This window comes from Athene cunicularia (genome assembly GCF_003259725.1).
Source record: "Athene cunicularia isolate RWA chromosome 1 unlocalized genomic scaffold, athCun1 chr1_part1, whole genome shotgun sequence".
Classification (NCBI taxonomy): Eukaryota; Metazoa; Chordata; class Aves; order Strigiformes; family Strigidae; genus Athene; species Athene cunicularia.
This window is the reverse complement of record NW_020799091.1, coordinates 63,400,033-63,421,935: the sequence shown is the minus strand read 5'-3', so window position 1 is coordinate 63,421,935 and position 21,903 is coordinate 63,400,033. Positions and strand designations below refer to the sequence as shown.

At 35.4% G+C, this 21,903-nt stretch overlaps 1 protein-coding gene across 1 annotated transcript in view; it reads right to left on the bottom strand.

Moving 5' to 3' along the window:
- ATP11A (ATPase phospholipid transporting 11A) overlaps positions 1–21,903 on the bottom strand; it is a 111,012-nt gene that overhangs the window by 60,191 nt on the left and 28,918 nt on the right. The window contains exon 2 of the mRNA XM_026857832.1: positions 2,664–2,786. Within this exon, the coding sequence (XP_026713633.1) occupies positions 2,664–2,786 (123 nt within the window). The remainder of the gene's footprint in view (positions 1–2,663; positions 2,787–21,903) is intronic.

Sequence of the window (21,903 nt, the reverse complement as noted above, 5' to 3'; positions counted from 1 at the left end):
AGCAAGAGCATTTTTGTCTTGCCAAGGTCTGTCTAGATACTATCTTTCATGACCAAGAATATGTCATTCCACCGTGCCACTGCAATATACAAGAAATATCCCTCTGTACTGGAATCAAATTATTATCTTGCTGACACCAGGAAAGCTCTAGTGAAGCACAGTAAAGCTTACCTTTGGAAAGAAATAATATGAACCTTAGCCTTCCACAGTTATTTCAAGCTGTCATCTTTTTTCAGGGCTTTATAATAGGACATTTGTAAGTACAGAGCATACAGATAGTCTAATTGATGAGGTTTCCTCATGGTTTTAAAGTACGCTTTTCAGAAATTCAGTTTGTCTTAAATTGGTAAAATCTGTACTCAGAAGGAAGTTCAGAGTTCCTCATCCTTGAAGAGTAATCATATCCTTTCTTATATAAGCATTAAAGACCTATAAAAAGCACAGCTGAAAGTTACTGTCTTACTGAAGGAAGACAGGAAATATCCTTCATGGTTGAGGTAACATTATACAGTGTGCTTATGTGTATGCCTATTTTACTCTAAAAATTATTATTTTCCCATCTTAATTTTGTACATTTGATCATCTTTCATGAGGCTTATGTCTTTGCTCTCTAATCTGTGGCAGATGACCCTCCAGAGTATTCATAAGGGAGCAAGTGACAAGGACAGACTGAAAGGTTAAGTGCTAGCTAGCTTACAGAACCAGAATGAATGAAAGCCAAAGTCATGCCCAGGCTGCTTGGGATAGAGCATGTGAATAATAGCTTACTTGAAAGTGACAGTATAGGCAACACAGCATGGTAAATTCTCACAGAAAGACAAATGTCATTAAAACTGAGCTTTCAGCAGTCTCAGGAACTGTTCAATATTGTAAAGCATTTATGTGAACTCTGTTTCCTCCTGAAATATCATCACTGTATTTACCTTCACAAAGACAACTTAGATTTTATTTTTTAAGTGTGAGAAGTTTAATCAATAAACAGAAAATTGACAAGCATTGTATATATAAAAAATTTATTTCCACTAATAATCTTTTGTTTATGGAAAACTGTTTACAGATACAGTTCACAACTAAAGAGTTTAACATTTACACCATTTGACTGAACATGCTTTATATCCAAATAAAAAAACCACAGTGAAGTCTCTTTCCAGAACTAGTTGAAATCATACATATTTACTAATTCCTGGCAGTGATCCTCAGCTCAGTCCAGGTTTAAGTCATACTTAAAAGTCTCACTCTGCAAAGTACAGTAACTTGAAACTTCCACTAATTTCAACATCATAAAAAGACCTCAAGCATCTTGCAGAGTTGAGGACAATGTTTTATTTCAAAAAGTATCAGCAGTAACTTCAATGCCTTTATTTATGTACATCCTAGATGAGATGTACGAGATTAAAAAAAAAATAGGAAAATTGTCACAGGAGTAGAAAGATTTGCATAATGTGTTTACTTTTCATCCAAAAAGCAATACAAATTAACGTGTATAGCACAGGATTTCCAAATGTACCAGTCTGACTGTACTCCATCTGGATTATTTACTGTATTACCTTTCAAATGTTTTATCGAATTAAAGAACCCTAAATACTATGCTGTTTGTTATCATACTGTATTTGAATGAATTACAGAAAGAAAGTAGTAAAATTAGTAGTTAAGTAGTAAAATACAAAATTTCACATAAGAAATGAGACACTTTGAGAAAAGTGTGGGGTTTATTATAGCTTTGCCATTATATTAATGGATGGCAAGTGTTCCAATCCACATAGGTTCCTTGAGATCACAGTGCTCTACTAAGGTTCTTAAAAGAGTCTGTGGACCTGAGCCACTGCTGAAAAAAGATTCCCAGTAGAGTAGCTAGTCTTTTGAATTCATTATTTCATAATTGGCTGAAAGTGTGTGCTCATGAAGATTAAAATCTAAGCACATTAAAAACTCGAAGTTCTTGGGGTATTAGCCATGCAATAAGCTGTAAATGTTCAGTTTTCCATGCCACTGCAGTACAAACCATCAGCTAAAGCAAGCCAGTCTAAACAGGTGGAGACTCTGAACAACCCAACTGCTCACAGAAAGCTCCTAAAGATTATGGAAAGATTTACTAGTTAAAGTGAGGGACAACTGAAAAGTTTCTAAAAGTTTCTAAAGTTAATGTATCACAATACCAAGAGTTTAAGAATTATTCACTTGTACATGCATAACAAAGATTATTATTTCTATGGGGTTATGTCAATATGAGCGTTTGAAAGGAAGGGCACCGTTATTGTGGAGACAGCTTCATTTAATGAGCACTTACATCGATCATACTTTCTTGTACTTTGAAGAATTGCTTTAGATTACAAAGGATGTAGTCTTTACTGGGGAAGATTTTTTTACTCCAGGGTTGCACCAATTAAAAATTTCTTTTTTACTCCTTTGTGGAAAAGCACACTATCGCTCTAAGACTTTACTATGTACTATAGTAAACACTGGAGAAGTAATTCTATTGCCTCTAACATGAACAGGAGTTTGGCAATTATTTTTTTTTGTGGAAGAAACTCAAGATACATTAATCTTAGCTTTGCCAGTAATGGTAAAGGAAAAATATATAGAAAGCATAGGAAGAAAATCTTGAAGGAAATAAATGGAGAATAACTTAATTTATGTAAATGAATGAAATAAAATACTATTACCTTTGATGAGACTATTCGGTTATCTGGAAATCTCTGTGGAATGTACGCTTCAGTGCCTGGAGGTGGTTCACGATGCCCAACGTAAACTGTCCGACTGTCCACCCAATTTTCTTCTCCAGCACACTATGAGGGAAAAACAGGCATCGTGTCAGTTCACTCAGTATTTCTGCTGTAAAATAAGTCACACACTAAATTAACTAATCATGCGTCGGGTCATTAACACAAACAGTCATCAGTGCATGACCCCTCACACTTCTCTATAATCTCAAAACCACTAACACAGATAAAACTAAGTCAATTGTCAAAACCCTCCCTTAACTGCATTGCACTTTCCCTTAAGGCAATAAAGAGGAATGCATTAAAATTACTATTCTGACTTTTTAGTTTTATGACTGAAAAAAGAAGAATGTCGTAAGATTTTCTCAAATTAGATGTTTAGTGTTTATATGTTTGTTTCTCATTTTACCACTAATTTTTAATCAGTGGAAATTAAACGTTTATATCTATGACAAGTACATCTCATTTTTAAGATTAGCCAGCCATAAATTGGTTTTTTATTTGCAGCAAGTGAAACTCCGTTCTCTGAAATACTAATGATTTCCTGTTAATAACATTAACGGGATTTCTCGTTAATAACAAACAAGCTTAGGGACCCTTAGATGGCCAGGAAAAGACTTCAGCTTGTCAACTCAGATCCCTTGCTCTTTAATGTGTCTGCAAGTAGGAAAAAAAAAAAAGTAGGCAAGCCAAAGTAAAATGTTCATATATTTGCATCATGAAACTCCACCACACCTACAGCTTGTCCAAAATTGGCACCTCTATGCTTTCAATTCACTGTAAAAAACCCCATACATATCACTGTAGAAAAGTATTTACATTAAGAACAAAATGATTGATTTTTTTTTTTATTTAGAAATATTTAAGAGACTTTGATTACAAAATGTTCATCACTTAGTCTTACTAATTTCTGTCTACTATATGAAAAATGTGTCTCAAGTACAGAATACATCCGTAATACTTCATGATGTGCATGACAGCGTGGGGAAGGAACTTCAAAATATAGAAGGAACACCTACTGAACTCAGACTATTAGCCACAGAATAGCTAAGTAGTCCTGAAGTAAAATATATAGTGAAGAGGCTTAAAGAAAAGCAATTTCTGCTGTCCAAAACATTTATTCTAGAACTACTTAAAAGTCCCTAAATCATTACTAATTCTTGCATAGTACAGAAAAAGAAAGGCATTGTGTTCAGGAGGTACCAAAGGCCAAAATTACAAAACTAAGCATAAAACTAAAGTAGTAAAATCAAGTTTTTATTAGATAGTCATTCATACGACACACCAATGGCCTAGTCACCGTTTATGCAAAGGTCTGTAACTATCCCTCACCCAGTGAAAAAGTGCACATACAACATTTCTCATGCATCGGATCACTCCAGTGTGGACCTGAAATTAGGACGTGGGTTAGTTTAAAAATTACACTGATTTTCCAGCCAAACAACTCCTCCCATATCACTGACAGGACTTGTCACAACTGAAAAAGCAAACACATTGAGCCTGCTTCTGAAGACCAGGTAGGATTCTTTCAGCAAGCTAAAATATTTTGGAAAGAAAAAAAGCAAGGAAAATGTTTCGACATTCCACCTTCCCTCAATGCCAAGAACAAAATGTGATATCTTTTATCATTTTATTTGAACACAATATATTTTACCTTGTCAGTGCACTGGAATGTATAATGCACACAAGTCATTTATTGACACTTGTGACAAGTAATACTCTTAAGAAATGCAAGAGCGCAAGATATTCCCAAGTAGTAGATTATATCATACAATGTTTAATTTTTCGTTACAAAGGACATTCCAGACATAACTGTATCAGGAGTAATCTTTGTATTGCTTTTAAGTGCCTGAATTCAGAGACGATTGCAGAAAGGGCTAATGAGAATTCAGCACATGAATCTTTGAACATCAAGAAAAAAATCCCGTGGCTTCTCCTTCCCCCTATACAGGCCCAGACTGACAATCTGTTATATTTATTATGGAGCCAACCTAAGACAGCTTGACATGGATATTATTAGTTCAGAAAAGCATTTTTAAAAAATTTCACAGTATAAACTGATCTGCATTCTGTCTCAGTTAAAGAAGTCCTCTGAAATTACCTATATCAAGCTAGGAAGTACAAAAGACAGATCTAAATGCCATTCTCTGTGTATTACTACCAGTTTTTAAAGGTCTGATGGCCCTGGAGTAGTGTGTTAACACTAAGTAAACTGAAGTTAATTTCAAAACCTGGAATTTGTATCCCTGAAGAACGGCTCTGTAAAATTTACTTTAAGCATGGACATAAAATCAAGACAATCTCATCTGTTAGTTTAATTGGAACTGGTTTTTGTGTGGCATTTATCAATGCATGGTAAAGTACAAAACCATGTCAAATTTAAAATATCTGCCAGCACAGAATGTTTTTTTATTTTTTGATATGTTAATAAAATATAGAAAATAAATGCACTTTACTAACCTAATTAAACAACTTCAAAACCCAAAATAATTTACAGTCCAAGTGTCAAAATTCAGCAGGGAAGAGTAAGACTACGTTTTTCAGTGAGGTAAAAGTGCAATGCAAAAAGTAGCATGCATTATTCAGTATGACCACAAGGAAACTCATTTGCACAAAGCAGAAAAAGATGCTTTTAGAAAACAGCACTATAAGTCAGGACATATGCCACAGAGAAATCAGAACACACCAACTGAATGTCTGGTAATGCTAGCCTACAAAGCCAAACACATTGAGACAATTCTTTTGATGTTTAGGTATTGCACATGAGAAATCATTTACAGAATAACAGTAGGGCAACTGAAAAAAAGCAATGTGCTGCTGCTGCTGCTGGAACAATGAACAAATTTTTTATTTTTTTTTTTTTAAGTTTATCACTTAAGCCCATTAAGGATATGTTCAAGAAACCATAAATAAACCTTAGCATTATCTGCTTCTATTTACAGTATAAAGCTCAATGTACCGAGGCCTAGTCACACTAGCACATCAATGAAAATGCATTACTTAGTTTTTACTCTTTCAAGCAGGGTCAGCAATACAGAATGCAAAGACCAGCAAAAGACTCATTTTTATGTCAAGCTAAATAGAGCCAATTAACAGGATTATACCCTAATGCATGTATAAGTTCAAATACTCGTGCAGCTTATTCTACCAGTTTAAAAACCAAACTGAAACCAGCTTGAGATTCACCTTCATGCTACTCTGCTAATTTTTATCTAAATTTAAATAAAAACATATTATCTGAAAAGATAAGTGGTCTAGTATTCAACAGGTGACAGCGAAAGTATGATAGGAAGATGCTAGTGGTAGCTCCTGGAAAAGTAACTGACCTTGAAAGATTCTAAGCTTTTCCAAGTATTTTTTAGTAAAGAGATTTGACTCATGGTTTGGAAATCAGTGGAAACATTGAATGACATTTACTGACTCTCTGCCTGAACTAGTAATTTGGGTGTAATTAGTAGCAAATATTTGGTTCAAAATTATATTCTCTCTCCAAATAATGTAAACACCAACACTACTAACATAAAATATGCATTAAGTACAGCTGAACACTCAGCTAAAATCTGCCCTAGCCAAGCTGTAAGAACACTTTGTTGAAGAATATGGTCTCCTACTTTTGCTAACTGCTTTCTCAGAAAGCATCGGAAGTGGACAGTACACTCTAACCACAAATTTGACAGTAATGAATTCTCAGCATCAGCTATAGCCTTGTTCACACAATCTGTAACTCAAGTTCTTTCACATAAATACTCTACACACATAGAGACAGACTTTGGCAGTTTCAATAAAACACTATTTGATGTCAAGAAAGCAATTAGCACCATTGTTAAAACTGCACAGGGAACACACAGCTGCTCAATCACATCAGAGTTTTAGGATAACAGATACTGACAAACTATTATCACTCAAAAACTGCACGAAGAACTAATGGTGTGCAGTGTGAGAACACTTTCCCATGTAAAATATTTTGCTCATATCTAATTAGATACAACAGCTCTGCACTACAAAATGCCATTTCTAATTTTTCATTCAGTGGGGAGAATCAACTTCAATACCTCAGGAAGATGTAATCCACTAAAGTGGAAAAAAAAAAAAAAGGAACTAATTTTCCTTTCTAATATCTTAAGCAAACTGTCTTCTTTATTTATCATATGCTATTTAACAAACCATGAGATTATATAATATCATCTTTGTCTTCATTTGTCAAATGTACCGAGTACCTGCTCTTTTACATTTGACTCAGCACCCTTCTGAAGGTAAACGCCCAGCCATCTCCTGATGCAATCAATGGCCCAGTGTGCAAATTTTTACCTAACCTTTCCAAATCTAATAAAATCCACTGTCCTTTTAAAGGTACATCCGATCTATAAATGATAAAAAGCAGAATCCCTCTAAGGAAATAAAAAAAAAAATTAAAACATTTACTGGCTAGCAATTACAGGAAATGTAGAAGAGATTAAGAATTTAAATAGCCCACTTTGCAAAAAACCTCATTAATTTACATGTATTTCATTGTGGAAAGAAAGAGTGAAGTTCTCATGCACTTCAAGAACCTTAGTAAGATTTTAAATGTTAGGCAAACTCACTAAGGCCTACATAGAGCACTTAAAATTTACTTTTTCTCCACAGCATTATATCAGCCCTCCATACGAATGAATGAAGCTTACAATAAAGAGTAAATATAAAAGCTGTTAAGATTATATTCATATGAAACATACAAAAAAAAAAGTGGCACAGATAATACTATGCTTGAATTATTTTATTAGACACATTTCCTATCAGGTTCTATAATATGAAGAAGAACTACCTTAATATTAGGTACTGTAAACAAAGTAAATTATTTCATGCACCTATAAGCCATATGGGCATATGCCATTAGATCGCTAATTTAATGGAATACCAATATGCAACACTTCAAAAGGCAACCACAAAAAAAAACCAGAACAACTCTCTCCCCCAAAACTCCTATTAACAGATTTCCTATGGGAGATGTCCTTGTCATGGGATCTGTTGCCTTACACCATTGCTACAGAATATTTACTACTGTGTTTCTTTTCCACAAATGCATTTTAAATCCTGGTATGGTGTTTTTCATCAGAAATAATATTTGAAAATAACACCCAATACAATTGCCTACAAAATCACATGGCCTTGGACATAAGTATATGCAGTGAGAGAAGAAAGAAAATAAATGTTCTTTGACTCCAAATAGCTTATTTTATTTATGGATCTCAAGTAAGGGAATGTGATTAGAAGCAAAGCCAGGTATATATTAACTACAGAAAAAAGTGCTAGGTCCACAAGTAGGTTTCCTAACAAAGCCATACCTATACCTTTTGGTGTATCCTGGTTTTCTGATCCTTCTTTCCATCTCCTGCAAGGGTCTTGTGCATACAAGCAGAAGGGGAAATGGCTTCATAGCAATAGGCTACATAAAGTGAAATTGCTTGAAGTCAGAAAGGGGAAATGCAGAAATATGACAATGGAATCATGTGAAGTTTTGTAATTCAAAGTGGTTAGAAGAAACATTCTGACACAATAGCAAATATTCCAGTTTCTGTAAAATACCTAACAATTCTGTATGTGTACTTAACATAAATTTATCTCAGCCTTCCAGTTCATGTCTCCTTGAGCACGGTGCTTAAAAGGCTTTTGGAGCTATCTTAACACAGCTATATTCCAATCATGTCACATCACTGACATTCTAATATAGCACTTTGTAGACAGTCAAATTCTTTCTGATTTCCAGTTCAGAGCATCACCCTTAACTGAATTCCATGTACTCTATACTTGAGTGGTTGAATCATTTGACTTCATGGATGACAAGGTCAGTGATCTGTATTCCTCCTAAAAAAGGAGTTACAGTAATTCTTTGTCTCAAACATAAAAACTAGCCCAAATTATTTCAAGCAAGATTAAGATCTTTCATAAGTGATCAGTTGAAACTCCAAATATTGCTGACATTCTGGCCAGTTAGGTACAGCTATTTGTGATGCTTGTGCTTTCTCTGCAAGAGAAAGAATCTCATTTAGTTTCCTTATTTCCATGAAGAGTATCAATAAAAGTGATGATACAGAAAAGAGTTTCCTATTCCTTTCACATATGGTACCATCAATCATTTTCAAAGAATCACTGGGACATTGATAGAAAAATAGAGCTGTGAAATACGTGAATTACTGTACAGCTGGAAAAATTCTTTTGCTTTATTTCTTTCCCTTCCTCCCACTGTACCAGTTCCAACATATTTTGCTCCTTCCTGCCAGTGGGAGAGGGAGACTGTGTGCCTCCTTGCATGTCTCCCCAGCCCCAGTCAAAAACTGCTACATGGAAATCCTTTCAAGACTGTCTCACTTGCAATTAGAAAGGCAAATGTGAAACAAATGATACTCCAAATAGAAGTGATAAGGTAGAAAGGAAAGTGTCACAGAAGACACATGATATTTGACAGCCGTAGCACTTTAATTAATTATGTCAAGTTTAAGTAGCTCCAGACCAAATTAAGGTTTGTGGAGAAAGTTTACAGCTTCCTTCGGTGCTAACAGAAGCTGCAAAACAACAAGAGCAATTTTGTTTCTTGCAAGGCAACTAAATGTCACTAAGATTTACATGCAGTGCCACTCAAAATCTGAGAGAATCTGTAAAGATACTTTTTTAAAGAGAGCGCTATACAGATACTTCGAATGTAAGGGGTTTTTACTCTTAGTTACCATGAAATACTTCTATCTGCAATAATTCATTAAGAAACATTTTAAAGAAAAAAAAAATCAGGTCATAAAATTAATTGAAGTTTTAAAAAATATTTTTATAGATTCTAAAGAAACAGGAAGATGGAGGGAGACAAGCAGCAGATTGTTTTCATTAGTTTAAAAATAGGTAATAAAGCCACAGATACACCATACTATTTAGTATCTTCATATAACAGAAAACAAATTATTAATAAAAATCAAGCAAAAATACCTGTTGTCAACCTTTTCAAAAGCACTAGTTAATGCATATGGAGACAATGTGCATTGGCAAGACTGACAAAATCAGATGCAACTAAAAAGCTTTCCTAAGTGGTGTTCTTAGAGGAGCTTCAGGTTATTCAAAAGGGGACATATTCTAAAAATACACTTTAAATTTAGAGCAGTAAATTACTATACCATCAGCCTTCACATGGACACAATCAGAACTAGCCGCTGTGAAAACACCTTCTACATAGATTTTAGCAGACAATAAACCTAATATTCAATTTATGTCTATCTTCTGTTCACTCTCGGAAGTGCTGCTCTTCTTCAAACAAGCTCTAAGCAAAACTCTATTTCTGTACTATACCTACCGTACCTGCAACAGAGTGGCAGTCCTGCCAGACCCTCGAGGCCAAAATCATGCTATGACTACAACTAAATGAAAAAGCAAGGGGAAGAGTCAAATTTCTGTCCTGGATTCCAGAACAAATACTATTAAAAAGATATGGGCTTTCATATGCTGCTTTACACTTAATACAAGGGTTCTCAAAATATGTCGACTATGTATTAGCCACTTTCTCAATTGTTCAGGTGAGCTACAGACAAAATTAATTAGTTAATTATGGCACTCTGCAGTTTACTGACACACTGCTGAGCAGGAGACCTCTCTATTCCTGCTTTCACTAGAGAAATAGAACGCAGTTTTCCCACCAAAAAAGCATCTTCCTTCTTCCTTGTTAACCCTTGTCTTCACATTGAAATCTGTAACACAAGTTCACGGCAAGTAGTAGCTACTAACTATCCTAATGGTCTGTTCTTGTTAGATTTTAAGAGGACCATCATTATTAAGTGGATACAGAGCTAGTAAAACTATGATTCTGGCAGAGGAAAGGTGGGGCTACTCTGTGGTATCATCATATATTCTAACAAGGCTAGCGATCTGTAGAATGCTTGCAGGTCACCGAGTCAGTGATCAAAGAACATCTAAACATTCTTACATGAACTGTTCCATCCACAATAATCTAAAGCTTCAGTACAAACACATAAGGACTAGAGACTTACCAAAATAATTACTGTAAACTCATCTATACCTCTATATATCGTTACATATTTACCTATTTATACTTAGCCAATACTGAACTACAGTTTCTTAATGAACAGTGACTTACTATTTAATGCCTTTTGGGGTTTTTTTTCTACACAAAGACTAATTAATAAAATAAGCTTCCTAGTGTATGCCTGTAGCTGTCCTACCATATATACTTGAAGTCAGGCTGCAAACTTATCAGAAGCAAGTAGCCCAGGAAAAACAGGAGAAGGAAAAACTATCACATGGGTGCTGCAGAAAGCAGTACTACTACTGTAGTTACTACCTGTTAGTCCTCCACACCTATAAGGAGATATGTAAATCCTCAGCAAAATTAGCAAGTGTCATGTTTTGACAGATTTTCAAATTAAAATCTGGTTCACTTACTCCAGTCCCCAACTTATTCCCCTGACTAAGGCCAGACTGTACTGGCCTGCATAACAACCCACAGAAATAAACAGGTGAAATACAAATGACAAGCTTTCCCCACATTACTAATAAATTTATCAGCAGCCTGGAAGCCCTGGCAATTGTCAAAGTGACAGTATTAAAGCCAAATTTTTACTAGGAGTAATTACATTTTGCCATATTCCCTGCAGTGTAACTTGAAAATTATATATCTCACTTTATTTTTTAGGTAATTCATTTTGAGAGCTATTTTAAAAGTCACATCATAATCCCAACATACCTATACTTCATCTTGAAGAAATACTGTATTTATAGTTCAAAACTAACTTGGCTGCTCAGATAATATATCATTAGGAGCTACCTAGATTTTTCCTTCATCTCCTTACTTGTTACTGCGCACCAGCACCAAACCCCATGTTACGCAAATTCAGTTTGGTGAACACCAACACACAGACTTTGATCAAAGAAAGGACCTTAACTACAAATGGTTATAAAGGTTAATGAAACATTTATTTGGAGCAATTTGAAAAACTTACTTTCAAACTCCAAACTCTCACATAATTATACAATAGTATTCCAGTACAGCTCTGACACACTAAAGGAATACAAAATATTAACATATTACTTCTTTCAACACTACAAAGCAATGCCTTATGTTGAGGAAAAGGCCATGTGCCGAATAAAGTAAGAGCCCACTTTGTATTTTACAGTTTTGCGTGCTATCATAGAGGTGTTGCTGATGAAACAGCACATTCAATCCCCATGCATAATACTGAAGATATTCTAAATTTTCCAAAACTAGCAGGCATCAGGATCACAAGTCTGACTTCAGATAGATTCTATACTAATGAAAACCAAGAGTTTTAAACTTACAAAATGGCATGAAGCTCATTCATTACCTTTGAGTGTTCATGTCAGGAGCATAAGTAAACCTACTCAATACATAGAAAGCTTTATGACACCAATAACCACAGGATTTTACAATCCCTTTTGTTTTCACTGCACTTGAATGTGAATTCCATGAAGATTAAATATTACCTGACAATTCCTTTGATGTACTGAGCTTTTTAATATTTAATTTTACTCTTAAAGAACAGATTTAAGGATTTTCAACTGAACAATATGAAGTACAATAAATATTTCACAACTTCTTACTTTTACAAACATCAAAAGATTTATTTCAAGAACAAACATTTCTACAGTAACCAGTCAAATATTTGTAAGTATACTTATATTGCAGTATTTGCTACTATTAGTTGTATTTTAAAAGTTAAATACTCATACAAAATGATTAGTTTACATTATGGCTATTTCCTTTGTCAGATATAGTCTCAGAAAAATGTAAGCAACGTTTCAAAAAATTAGTCACTATACAAAATATATAAATGAAATCAAGCTGACTAGTCAGAAGCTAGTGCCAGTTGCTACTCAAAAAAATCTGAAGTCAATAATATATTATATAAGTAATTAAACAGCAAACTTCAAAAAATCAAGATAGCCAATGCTTAGTAGTCAGAACTGTGAAAAGAAAGTTCTTTAAGTTATTTGGTAAACTTCAATACCTAATGATTCATTGAACAAGACAGGGCACTGGGAAATCAAGGATAGACTTTTGATTTTTACTATCTTAAATAGTTCAGTGAAGACTGAGTGAAGTTAAAACCAAGATATCATTAATAACTCAGAGGGAACTTCTCATATAATAAGCCAGGAGGAACACTTAAATTAATAAGCCAGGAGGAACACTTAAACACTTTTTCCCAACATAGATTCAGTGACCTGTAAGGTACGACAAGTCCATCCACAATGACTGGCCATCCTGAGTAGACATTCCATACTTATAAAATACTATTAAATAAATACATTAGTGATAGCCAGGGAACTCTTAGTATGGTCAACATAGTATGCCCAACACATCTGAAGTCAAGTTTCAGTATACTCAGTACAGCATTAATGACCATCTCTTGATCAAAAGTAGAGAAGGTACCAACGATTCTATAAAAACTATAGCTACTTCACACTTTAAAATGTAAATCTCACACTCCAAAAATCTATCTATAGCTTAACAAGCAAATTCCTAAACAATGCTATGAGACTGGTGGTAATGTAATTATAGAACACAGGGAACATACTTTTGCAAGCTTTCAGTGTTTCATGTACCTCCTTTTATTTAGATGTGGAAGAAGAAACATCCACGTTCTACTTTATCAAAACTGTTCTGTGTCCGTCATGCGGGAAAGCAAAGATATTTTTAAAGAAAGATTCTTCTGTCAAGTCTAGAACTGTACTGTACATTGAGATTAATACATTCTGAGTTGCAATTATTTTGATAATAAAGGCAAAGGAGGTTATGTCACTTTGTCTGGGATAAGTGTGATCACAACCTCCACATTTCTACCATTCCATGATACAGAAAAGGTTAAACAAACTTTTGATGTTACGGGTTGCTATTCAGCAGAAAAAGGATACATAAAAACACAAGACCAGGCACCTACTTCCAGGCTTTGATTTATTGCTGTGATGTGGGGAGGGATAGAGGTGAACAGTTACAATACATCACCTCCTAAAACCAGCTTGTGATGGTATAGTCTTTTTGCCATAAAACTCTCTCTTGGGACTCTAGCAATCTAAAGTAAATTCCCCTTTTTTTCCATAGACATACCCTACAGCATTATCTCACATTTTTAACGGGTTGAACTACTCCCTAAAGAAATGTTTCTCAGACTTTGAAGGCTGATCTGCCATCCCTTCCCTTTGTCAACAATAAGCAAGGAAAAAATAAGAAAAAATCTAACCACTTTTTTTCCTCAATAGAAGACCACAACGGAAACCAACATTAGCCAAAAGTAGCGTAAAGAAGGTTGACAGTCTCACATACCTGTGTAATGGGAACCCCTACTGTAAGTAAACTCCCAGTACAAAGTACAGGGAGGAAACACCTTTATTAGCTATTCTGATAAAGCATGTATGTACTGGAGGACATCACAGGCCCTACAGGCCCTTGAAGAACTAAGTGGAGAGTATCAGGCTTGTGGATATCCTCTGACAGATTATTTAACAAAAAAAAAAACAACAATTCATCTCTAAATAGAAGGAGGATACCTGAGAAGTGTTACTTCAACTGAACAAGTACCACAAAAAGCCTTTAAACCAGAATCATCAGGAATATCTATTTTAATCTGCTGTGTATGACACAGTAAAGAACCTATGAACTGAAATAGCTAAGTAATCATAAAAAGGGAAAAATATTTAATATCTGTTCCTTTTGCAATGTTTTGTTCTATTTAAAACATATACATATACTTAAGAAATAGAGTTATTACAACAGCCAAGAAAATATTTTTAATAGCTTGTTTCCTTTCTTAGTGTTATTTCTTTGAAAGCAGTCCAATAGAAAGATTTTCTTCTTAAAGATTTAACTTTTATGCTCAATAAAACTACTCTGTTCCCAGAAAATAGTGTGACCCCCCCCCATCTCTCTCCTCCTGTTTAACTAGAAATTCCTGGAACCAGTCCAAGGGGAAAAAAAAAAAAAAAAAAAAAAAGAGAGAGACAACAAAAAACTGTGAAAACCCAGTTGCTGCAAAATTGAGTTAGGAAAACAATGAGGAACTTTGAACTAGCTTGTCATGTTGGGTTTTGTTTTGGTTTGGGTTTTTTTGTTTTGTTTTGTTTTTTGTTGTTGGTTTGGTTTTTTTTTTTACACCCCTGTGTCCAGGAAACAAATGAAATTAAATCTAAAGTGAACATCCAATACTGCAACATATATTCCAAATATTGCTTATTTAGAAAACACATGAGCATAACAATTCTGTATTTTGATTCAAACTTCCTTAATCCTAGATCTTTTCAAATGATTACAGATTTACTGGGCAATATGATCTGACTTCAAAGTTCAACTAAACTATAAAACTGTCCATACTCTGAGCAGAGGTTTGGACCAAACTTCTACAAGTGAGTTTAATTGGTTGCATAAACTGCCTGACAAATGATTACAAGGCAGGAGAGGTAGTTTTATGCTATGTCTAAAACCATACTGACTGCCCAGCCAGTTTCAGTAACAACTTCTTCTGTAAACAGAGACCTGAGCATTCAGAACACTTATTCTATCAGGTAATTTTTTACCTTAAGCCTTTAAGAACACTGAAAGCCAAAGGCAAAACCCAAATCAGGTCAGAAATCATTGCTCCCCCCAAAATGCAGCAAAATAACAGGATTCTACAAATCCTCCTTCAGCCATATCACACAAGGCAAGTTTGGCTCCTGCAGAAGAGCATACTAGTTTTGTAAAAATCTGCATGTTTCCAAATGGTTTTGACTACATGCTGCACACTTCAGAACATGTATCCTACATGCAGGATCAGCTGTCCTGCAGGCACAGAAGATTGAGCAAGATGCCAAAATTATAGTGCCAAAAATAAAGCTTCAGGTGATAGCCCAAAGAGTATTAGTACAGATGAGATACCTAATCCTTTTCAATGCCTGGTCAGTAGTACAATGTCTTGCTGAAGCTATTTCTGCCTGCTTCTTAATACTTTCCTTTCTTCCCCTCCCTCTCTAAATATAAGATTTAATCCATACATAAGAGGTAATTTCAGGAGGGGAAAGTCATTTACTTTTGCCTTCTAGAGACAATTACTCTTCTTTGGGTTTTGAAAGCATTTTATTGGAAAATTCCTTATAATAAAATACAACTATGTTTAATAAATGTAGATGGAAATATACCAGGCACAGATCCTGACCTGAAGTGTCTTAGGAGGCAGAGTACAAACAAAAAAAGGAAACTCAATATTTTGTTTTATAAATAAGCAGCTATGACTAAAACTGAGGAAAACAGAACATACTTTCACATATATTTTACTTTTTTAGAATATGACTGCAGCTGAGGTCTTGCCACAGCAGCAGCATCAGTTAGCATATCCAACAGCCATGCCCCTGGAAGTGGATAGGCACTGTAAATCCAGTGCAGAGACAGATCATGAGTCTACCTGTTGTCCTGTGGTTTTTTTGTTGTTGTTTTTTTAGTTTGTTTGTTTGTTTTTGGGGTTTTTTTTGGTAGTATATATGCCTCCTAAGGGGTCTGTTATATATTATAAATTTAATTCAAATGAAGGAAGTATTCTGACTGTAAGAGATAATACTCTGTTTCTTCATGTAAGTTGATTATGTTCTTATGCAAGAGGCTATCTGGTGGCAGCTGGAATGTTTTGCTTGAGCTGAGCCACTGCCTCTACTAAATGGGGCACTGCAAATGGAAATGGCACTGAACTTTCCTTGTAATGGCAGATCAAGTCATGTTCACACCAGTTTGATAAATTCTGGCACATGCAAGGAATATGCGGCAAGTTCTATCATAAGTGCGTTAAATGTGCTATTGTTTTGTATAAAAACAAATCTTATAACTCTTAAGGAGATGTATTTCAGACATTATTCAAACAATTGAGATTTTTTTTTAGTGGGTTTGGCTTTGATGTTGGGTAGGGGTATTTTTTCAGTGAAGATATAACATTATAGAAGGAAGAAAATTGACTTCAGTTGCTAACTTCTGGGAACAAGACCTCCAGAGGCCTTTGTGAGGACACTGACAGAACTATTAAGCTGATAATGGGTTGATCTGCAGGGCAATTTTTTACAAAAAGACAATTTCACAAAAGAAGTAAAGTATAAAGACTATGCCAAACTGTATTCGCATCCAACATAAAACCCTTCTAAATTAAAAGTGTTAGAAACTCTTACAAAAAAGTCCTATCAGAGGGCTATTCATCTAAATAATTTTAATATGCTATAAGAACACTTTCCGGAGACAAGTCCAGGACAGATTTTGTTTGCAGGCACACACACGTCCCACATATATATACACACAGCATCCTCTCTTGATTCATGGTACCTTTGAAACAGTTAAAATACCAACCATCAAAGAACACCCAGAATTTCACTTGTATATATTAGTCAAGACCTCGAGTGAAAACAAAAGTAAAACTATAAAACCCAAGTAAGTCACACATGTTAAGTCATCTGTGTTTGAACTTTTATCTTCCCCTCCCATATACTCAATAAAAAGACTATAAAATGAAGGCTTAGCACTAGATTAAACCTTTTAAGGAGCAATGCTAACATTGGACTGGTAACAGGGAACAAATACAAAATAATAAACTGCATGCCTTCACTTATTTCATCGTATCACAGTTGAAAGACTTGGAGATACCATGAAAAGAAAGGCTTGCTATGTCACAGATATGAAAGTTACACTGACCTACTGGCCCTCTAAACTGTAGTATTTTTCTTTGAAAGCTGCTCATATTTCTATAATAGTAATTAGTCCTAAAAGTCACTTTGCTGCAAATCTGTACATTTAGTATCAAAATTAGCCAGCTTAGAAAACAGCTAAATTTTGAGTATTTATAACTAATGTTTCACTCAAGACTAGCAAACAAAAAATAGAATTCTCTACAACAGTGCTGTTTATAGCCAACTGATGAAGCTACTTGCTTCAGATCTATTCAAAGTACACAGAGATTACAACAATATTCTCTATTTTCTCTTTGGGTGTGTGGCAGAAAAAAACCACAGTATCACCCTCAGAACTCTTCTGCATTTGCCCAGGGAGCTGAAATATGACGAGCTTTAGAAGTTTTCTCTTCATGTGTGTGCACAATGGGGAGCATGCTAGGCAATGGAGACAGAAGGGACAAGGTATCAATCACAAAGTAACTCATGCTGGAAAACTTAAATAACGAAAACTCATGCCTTCCACTTAATGCTGAAGTAGTTTTCCCTCCCCTTATTATAATTTTAAATTATATGCAGTTGACCATTTTAAGGGTCTCCATACTTCAATACTAGCAGATTTAATACCAGGTGACAATTACATTCTAAGTTACTCTTTGAAGTAGGGGAAGTTGGTGATGAAAGCAAGAGGTTAAATAAAGCCGATGAACAAATTATTATGGGAAACTTAAGTTGTTAAACACAATTGTTAAAACACAAATTCATTGCTAACTGATTTTCAGCAAACTGGACAAATAGTCCAGAAAGTCCAAATTTGTACTTTATGGTAAGGCATCCTTTCTAATTAACACTTCCTGCAAGACTCTCCCATCACTAGTTTTGCTTTCAAGTTAATGAAAGCACTATAAATGTTGCCAATTCTGTGAAAAAACACACTGTAAGGTTTGGGTTTTTTGAAGAAGAATTAGTTACTCCATCACACAGAAAACAAATCAAGTGTACAGAAACAGAAGAAGGAGGAAATGTAAACTTAGTTGACATAAACTAAAGTTTATTGGCTTCGCAGACTGAAGTACTTTCAAGGACAAAGTTATTTTATACCAAACCTTGAAACTATTCACTGTTGAAAACATCGTGAATAGATGAATAGTAAGCATAAAAAGAGGTTACCATCTTAAAGGAACAAATATTATGAAGATTTACTTTAAGTTTCAAGGTATTTAAGTCTCATATCATAATACATTAACACAGACCATGTCTAAAATATACTCAGATCTGGATTTAAATAACATGTGAATTTTACCGATCTAGGTTATCCATTATATGGGATGTACAGTGCCTCAGCAGCCTGTGACATAAAATACTAACTTCTATGTTTCTCTCAATTTAATCGGTGTAAGGTAATCTTTCTCAGATGCTATCTTTGGCTTTTTATTGCACTCTCTCCAACATCTAAACATATTTCTTACAATGTAGATGCCAGAACAAAGGAAGAAATAGCGTACCAGTTTCATTCTTAATGGTATAGAAATCTGCCTACTCCTCATGTTCCCATTTTAATGTTACATACTTATTCAAGGCAAGTGGAATGCTATTTATAAATCCTTTTGTGCTTTGTTTATACACCTGCAGATATATAACCAGACAGATGGGAAAGGATTTTCCTCAGATGTGATGCTAGCTGGAAACCTTATAACACAGACCAAATCCAAATTCCATCTGTTAAGTATTTTGGTTTCAAGATGAAACTGAGTATTTTTTGCTTTTAATCCCTCACCTTAATATCAACCTCCTTATTGACATCTCCACTCAAAGTCTAGGCATTTCTAAATATTGTAAAGACTAATACAACATTTATTTTGCTAAATTTTCGGTAGTTAGGAATAATCTCATGACAAACACATAATTTTGTCTTGATGTATTGTGAGATAGTGTCTTGGTGTACCTCAAAGGGTAAAGGAAACAGATGGGATACCTGTGCTGGTAAGCTTTGCAAGCTCTCCAGTTCAAAGAAAGAGAAATACCTACACTTTGTACTTTTAAGTTATTCACAACGGGATTTTCTAAGCAAATTAAACCAAAGACTGACTGGTAAAAGAAGCGAAGAGCCAGGAAGCAGAGGGCTATATATTGAAGAGGTTAGACCTACTTAATAGGGTGTAGAAAAAAAAAAAAAAAATGCATGTCCCTGGGAAGAATTCTAAAGCTGATAAAAGTTTTGCTACCTGTAAAGACATTAAACTCCCCAATGTTCTCTCTTGTACTTCAATGGAAAACATAATTCTAGATGATAGGAGCTGTTAAAGAGGGAGGGGAAAAAAAAAAAAAAAAAGGGGAGGAGGCGGGGACAACAGCCATACAGGTCAAAGGGTTTTGGAGAACAAGTAACATGCTAAGGTGACCAAAGAAGGACATGCAACAGGGTAAACCCACATCAGTCTGCAGGGGCTGCAGCCACTCACCATGGCTGCCCTGGGTTGGCCACCTAATGGCCACCACCAGGCTGGGCGGTGGGGCCTCTCAGAGCCTTCTGGAAGGTCCTCTCTGTTAGGCTCCAGTTTTAAGCACAAAAAAGCCCAAGCCAACACTTGGGTGGGAATTTAATGGCAGGAAAGGCACCAGGGGAAGGCATGGAGAGGCAGCCAGATTAGCTGTGCTGTGGAGAAGGAGGCAGGGAGTGCCCAGTTGCTGCCAGGCCCTGCACAGCGAGGATCCCAAGAGACATGGCAGCACCCAAGAGCACATGCTCCCCAAAAAACAAAAGTGCACTTAGACAAAGCTGATGTAGTTTGCTTAGATAGCTGCAAAGCCCCTGCTGTAACACAGAGAAACCAGAGTAAACAAGAAGAGTGAATTCCACCTCTAGTCTTATAAGGGACCTTCTGCACACTTTTTTTTTTTTTTTTAAGCATTCAGGTTTCACTGGCAGAAGTGTTTTTAAAGCATACACATCTGCATGAAGGAATTGGGTTCATATGATGCTCAGTTTCCTGATGTTAAAAAAGTAAAACCAATGTATTTCTGAAGGTCTGGCAAAACTATTGAGTTCCATATCTGCTATGCTAACACAGCTTCCATCCTTTTGATGGAGAGCACATGCTAGTGAAAATCTGGCCTGACAAAATTTAACATCACTATGACCAGACCACAAATGAACAAAGGAAACAGGAAAACCAGTTCTTAATCTCTGGGGCCACAACAGCAGTCACTGCTGTAGTGTCAAAAAGACATGACTTCCTAGAGTCTGCTGAGACCCTGGCCTCAACTCTGCTACAGGTGATCTCACCCTCATCTGGCAGCCCCAAGCACACAGAAGTAACACTACCATCCAAGAAACAGTCACCACTGCCTCACACATGACAAATGCAAGTGTACAGGGACACTCATTTTATAAAGCCTCCTTCTCTCAGGGAAAAAATGGACACAAGACAGCAGCATCTTCAGTACAAAACTGCAGGCACATGATAAAATTCTCACCTGTGACAATACATCAGCCACCTTAGTGGCTTTCTGTAGCAAATAGACACATAGTAGCCATGACCATCACCACCAGAAGGTCAAGCAACACAAAACAATCTGCTTATTCCACACCTGGTAAGATGACGATTAGTATCAGCTAAGAAAATTTCTTAGCCAAATCTCTGTAAAATGCTGGGAAAGCAAATAATTTCTACAAAAATATAGCACCAAAGAGATTAATGAATTTCAAACTTATTTTACAGGCATGGAGATAGGATGGTCATCTACCTGACAAGTTCCCATCTAATGAAGTACAAAATCAAGGAGACAACCTTCACAAAAAATACTGACGTACTAGGGATGCGGCTCTGTAGAACAATATTTGCTACCACCCCTTGCTGTTGAAAGATATTGCAAAGGATCTTATCTCTTTTGCTCTTCTGGGCTTCTGAAGACACAGATACATATTTTTCCTTGCTATCGAGAATGTATTTTTCCCCTTCCACCTTGTACACAAGTGTGTTATTTTAAAAAAATATAAAAAATTAAAAATAAAAAAAATCACAAATCTTAGCAGAAAAAAAAGATATACTTACAGTTATTTTTAAAAAGTAATGTTGAGCAAAATCATACAGTGTTTGAAATCACTAAACAGCTAGTGAAAAGTAATCATTAGTCTTTTCCAAGGCAGCTTTAAATCAGCTCAAATTAATATTTCTAGTCCCCGTAAGACTTGCATCTATGGGACCAAATACTGCTTCAAATGGTATATTCTATTAAAACTAAGTTAGTATAGTTATACAGAAGAGCCAAAACACATCATCTAGCCCCTTACTGCTACCCTGTTAATCTCACAATATTCTATCCATATTTTCAGTTCTAAGCTTTCTAAATACTGCAAATCAGTTTACACCTCTGAATCAGTTAAACTATCAATACTGTAATGGATAACATGAAACAATGTAGTTCCTCTCAGCATCTGAAAAAGATAATGCTAATACTAAATGTTGCACTGATTTAATCACTTTCTATTTGACAAGGTAAACGTCGGGGGGGG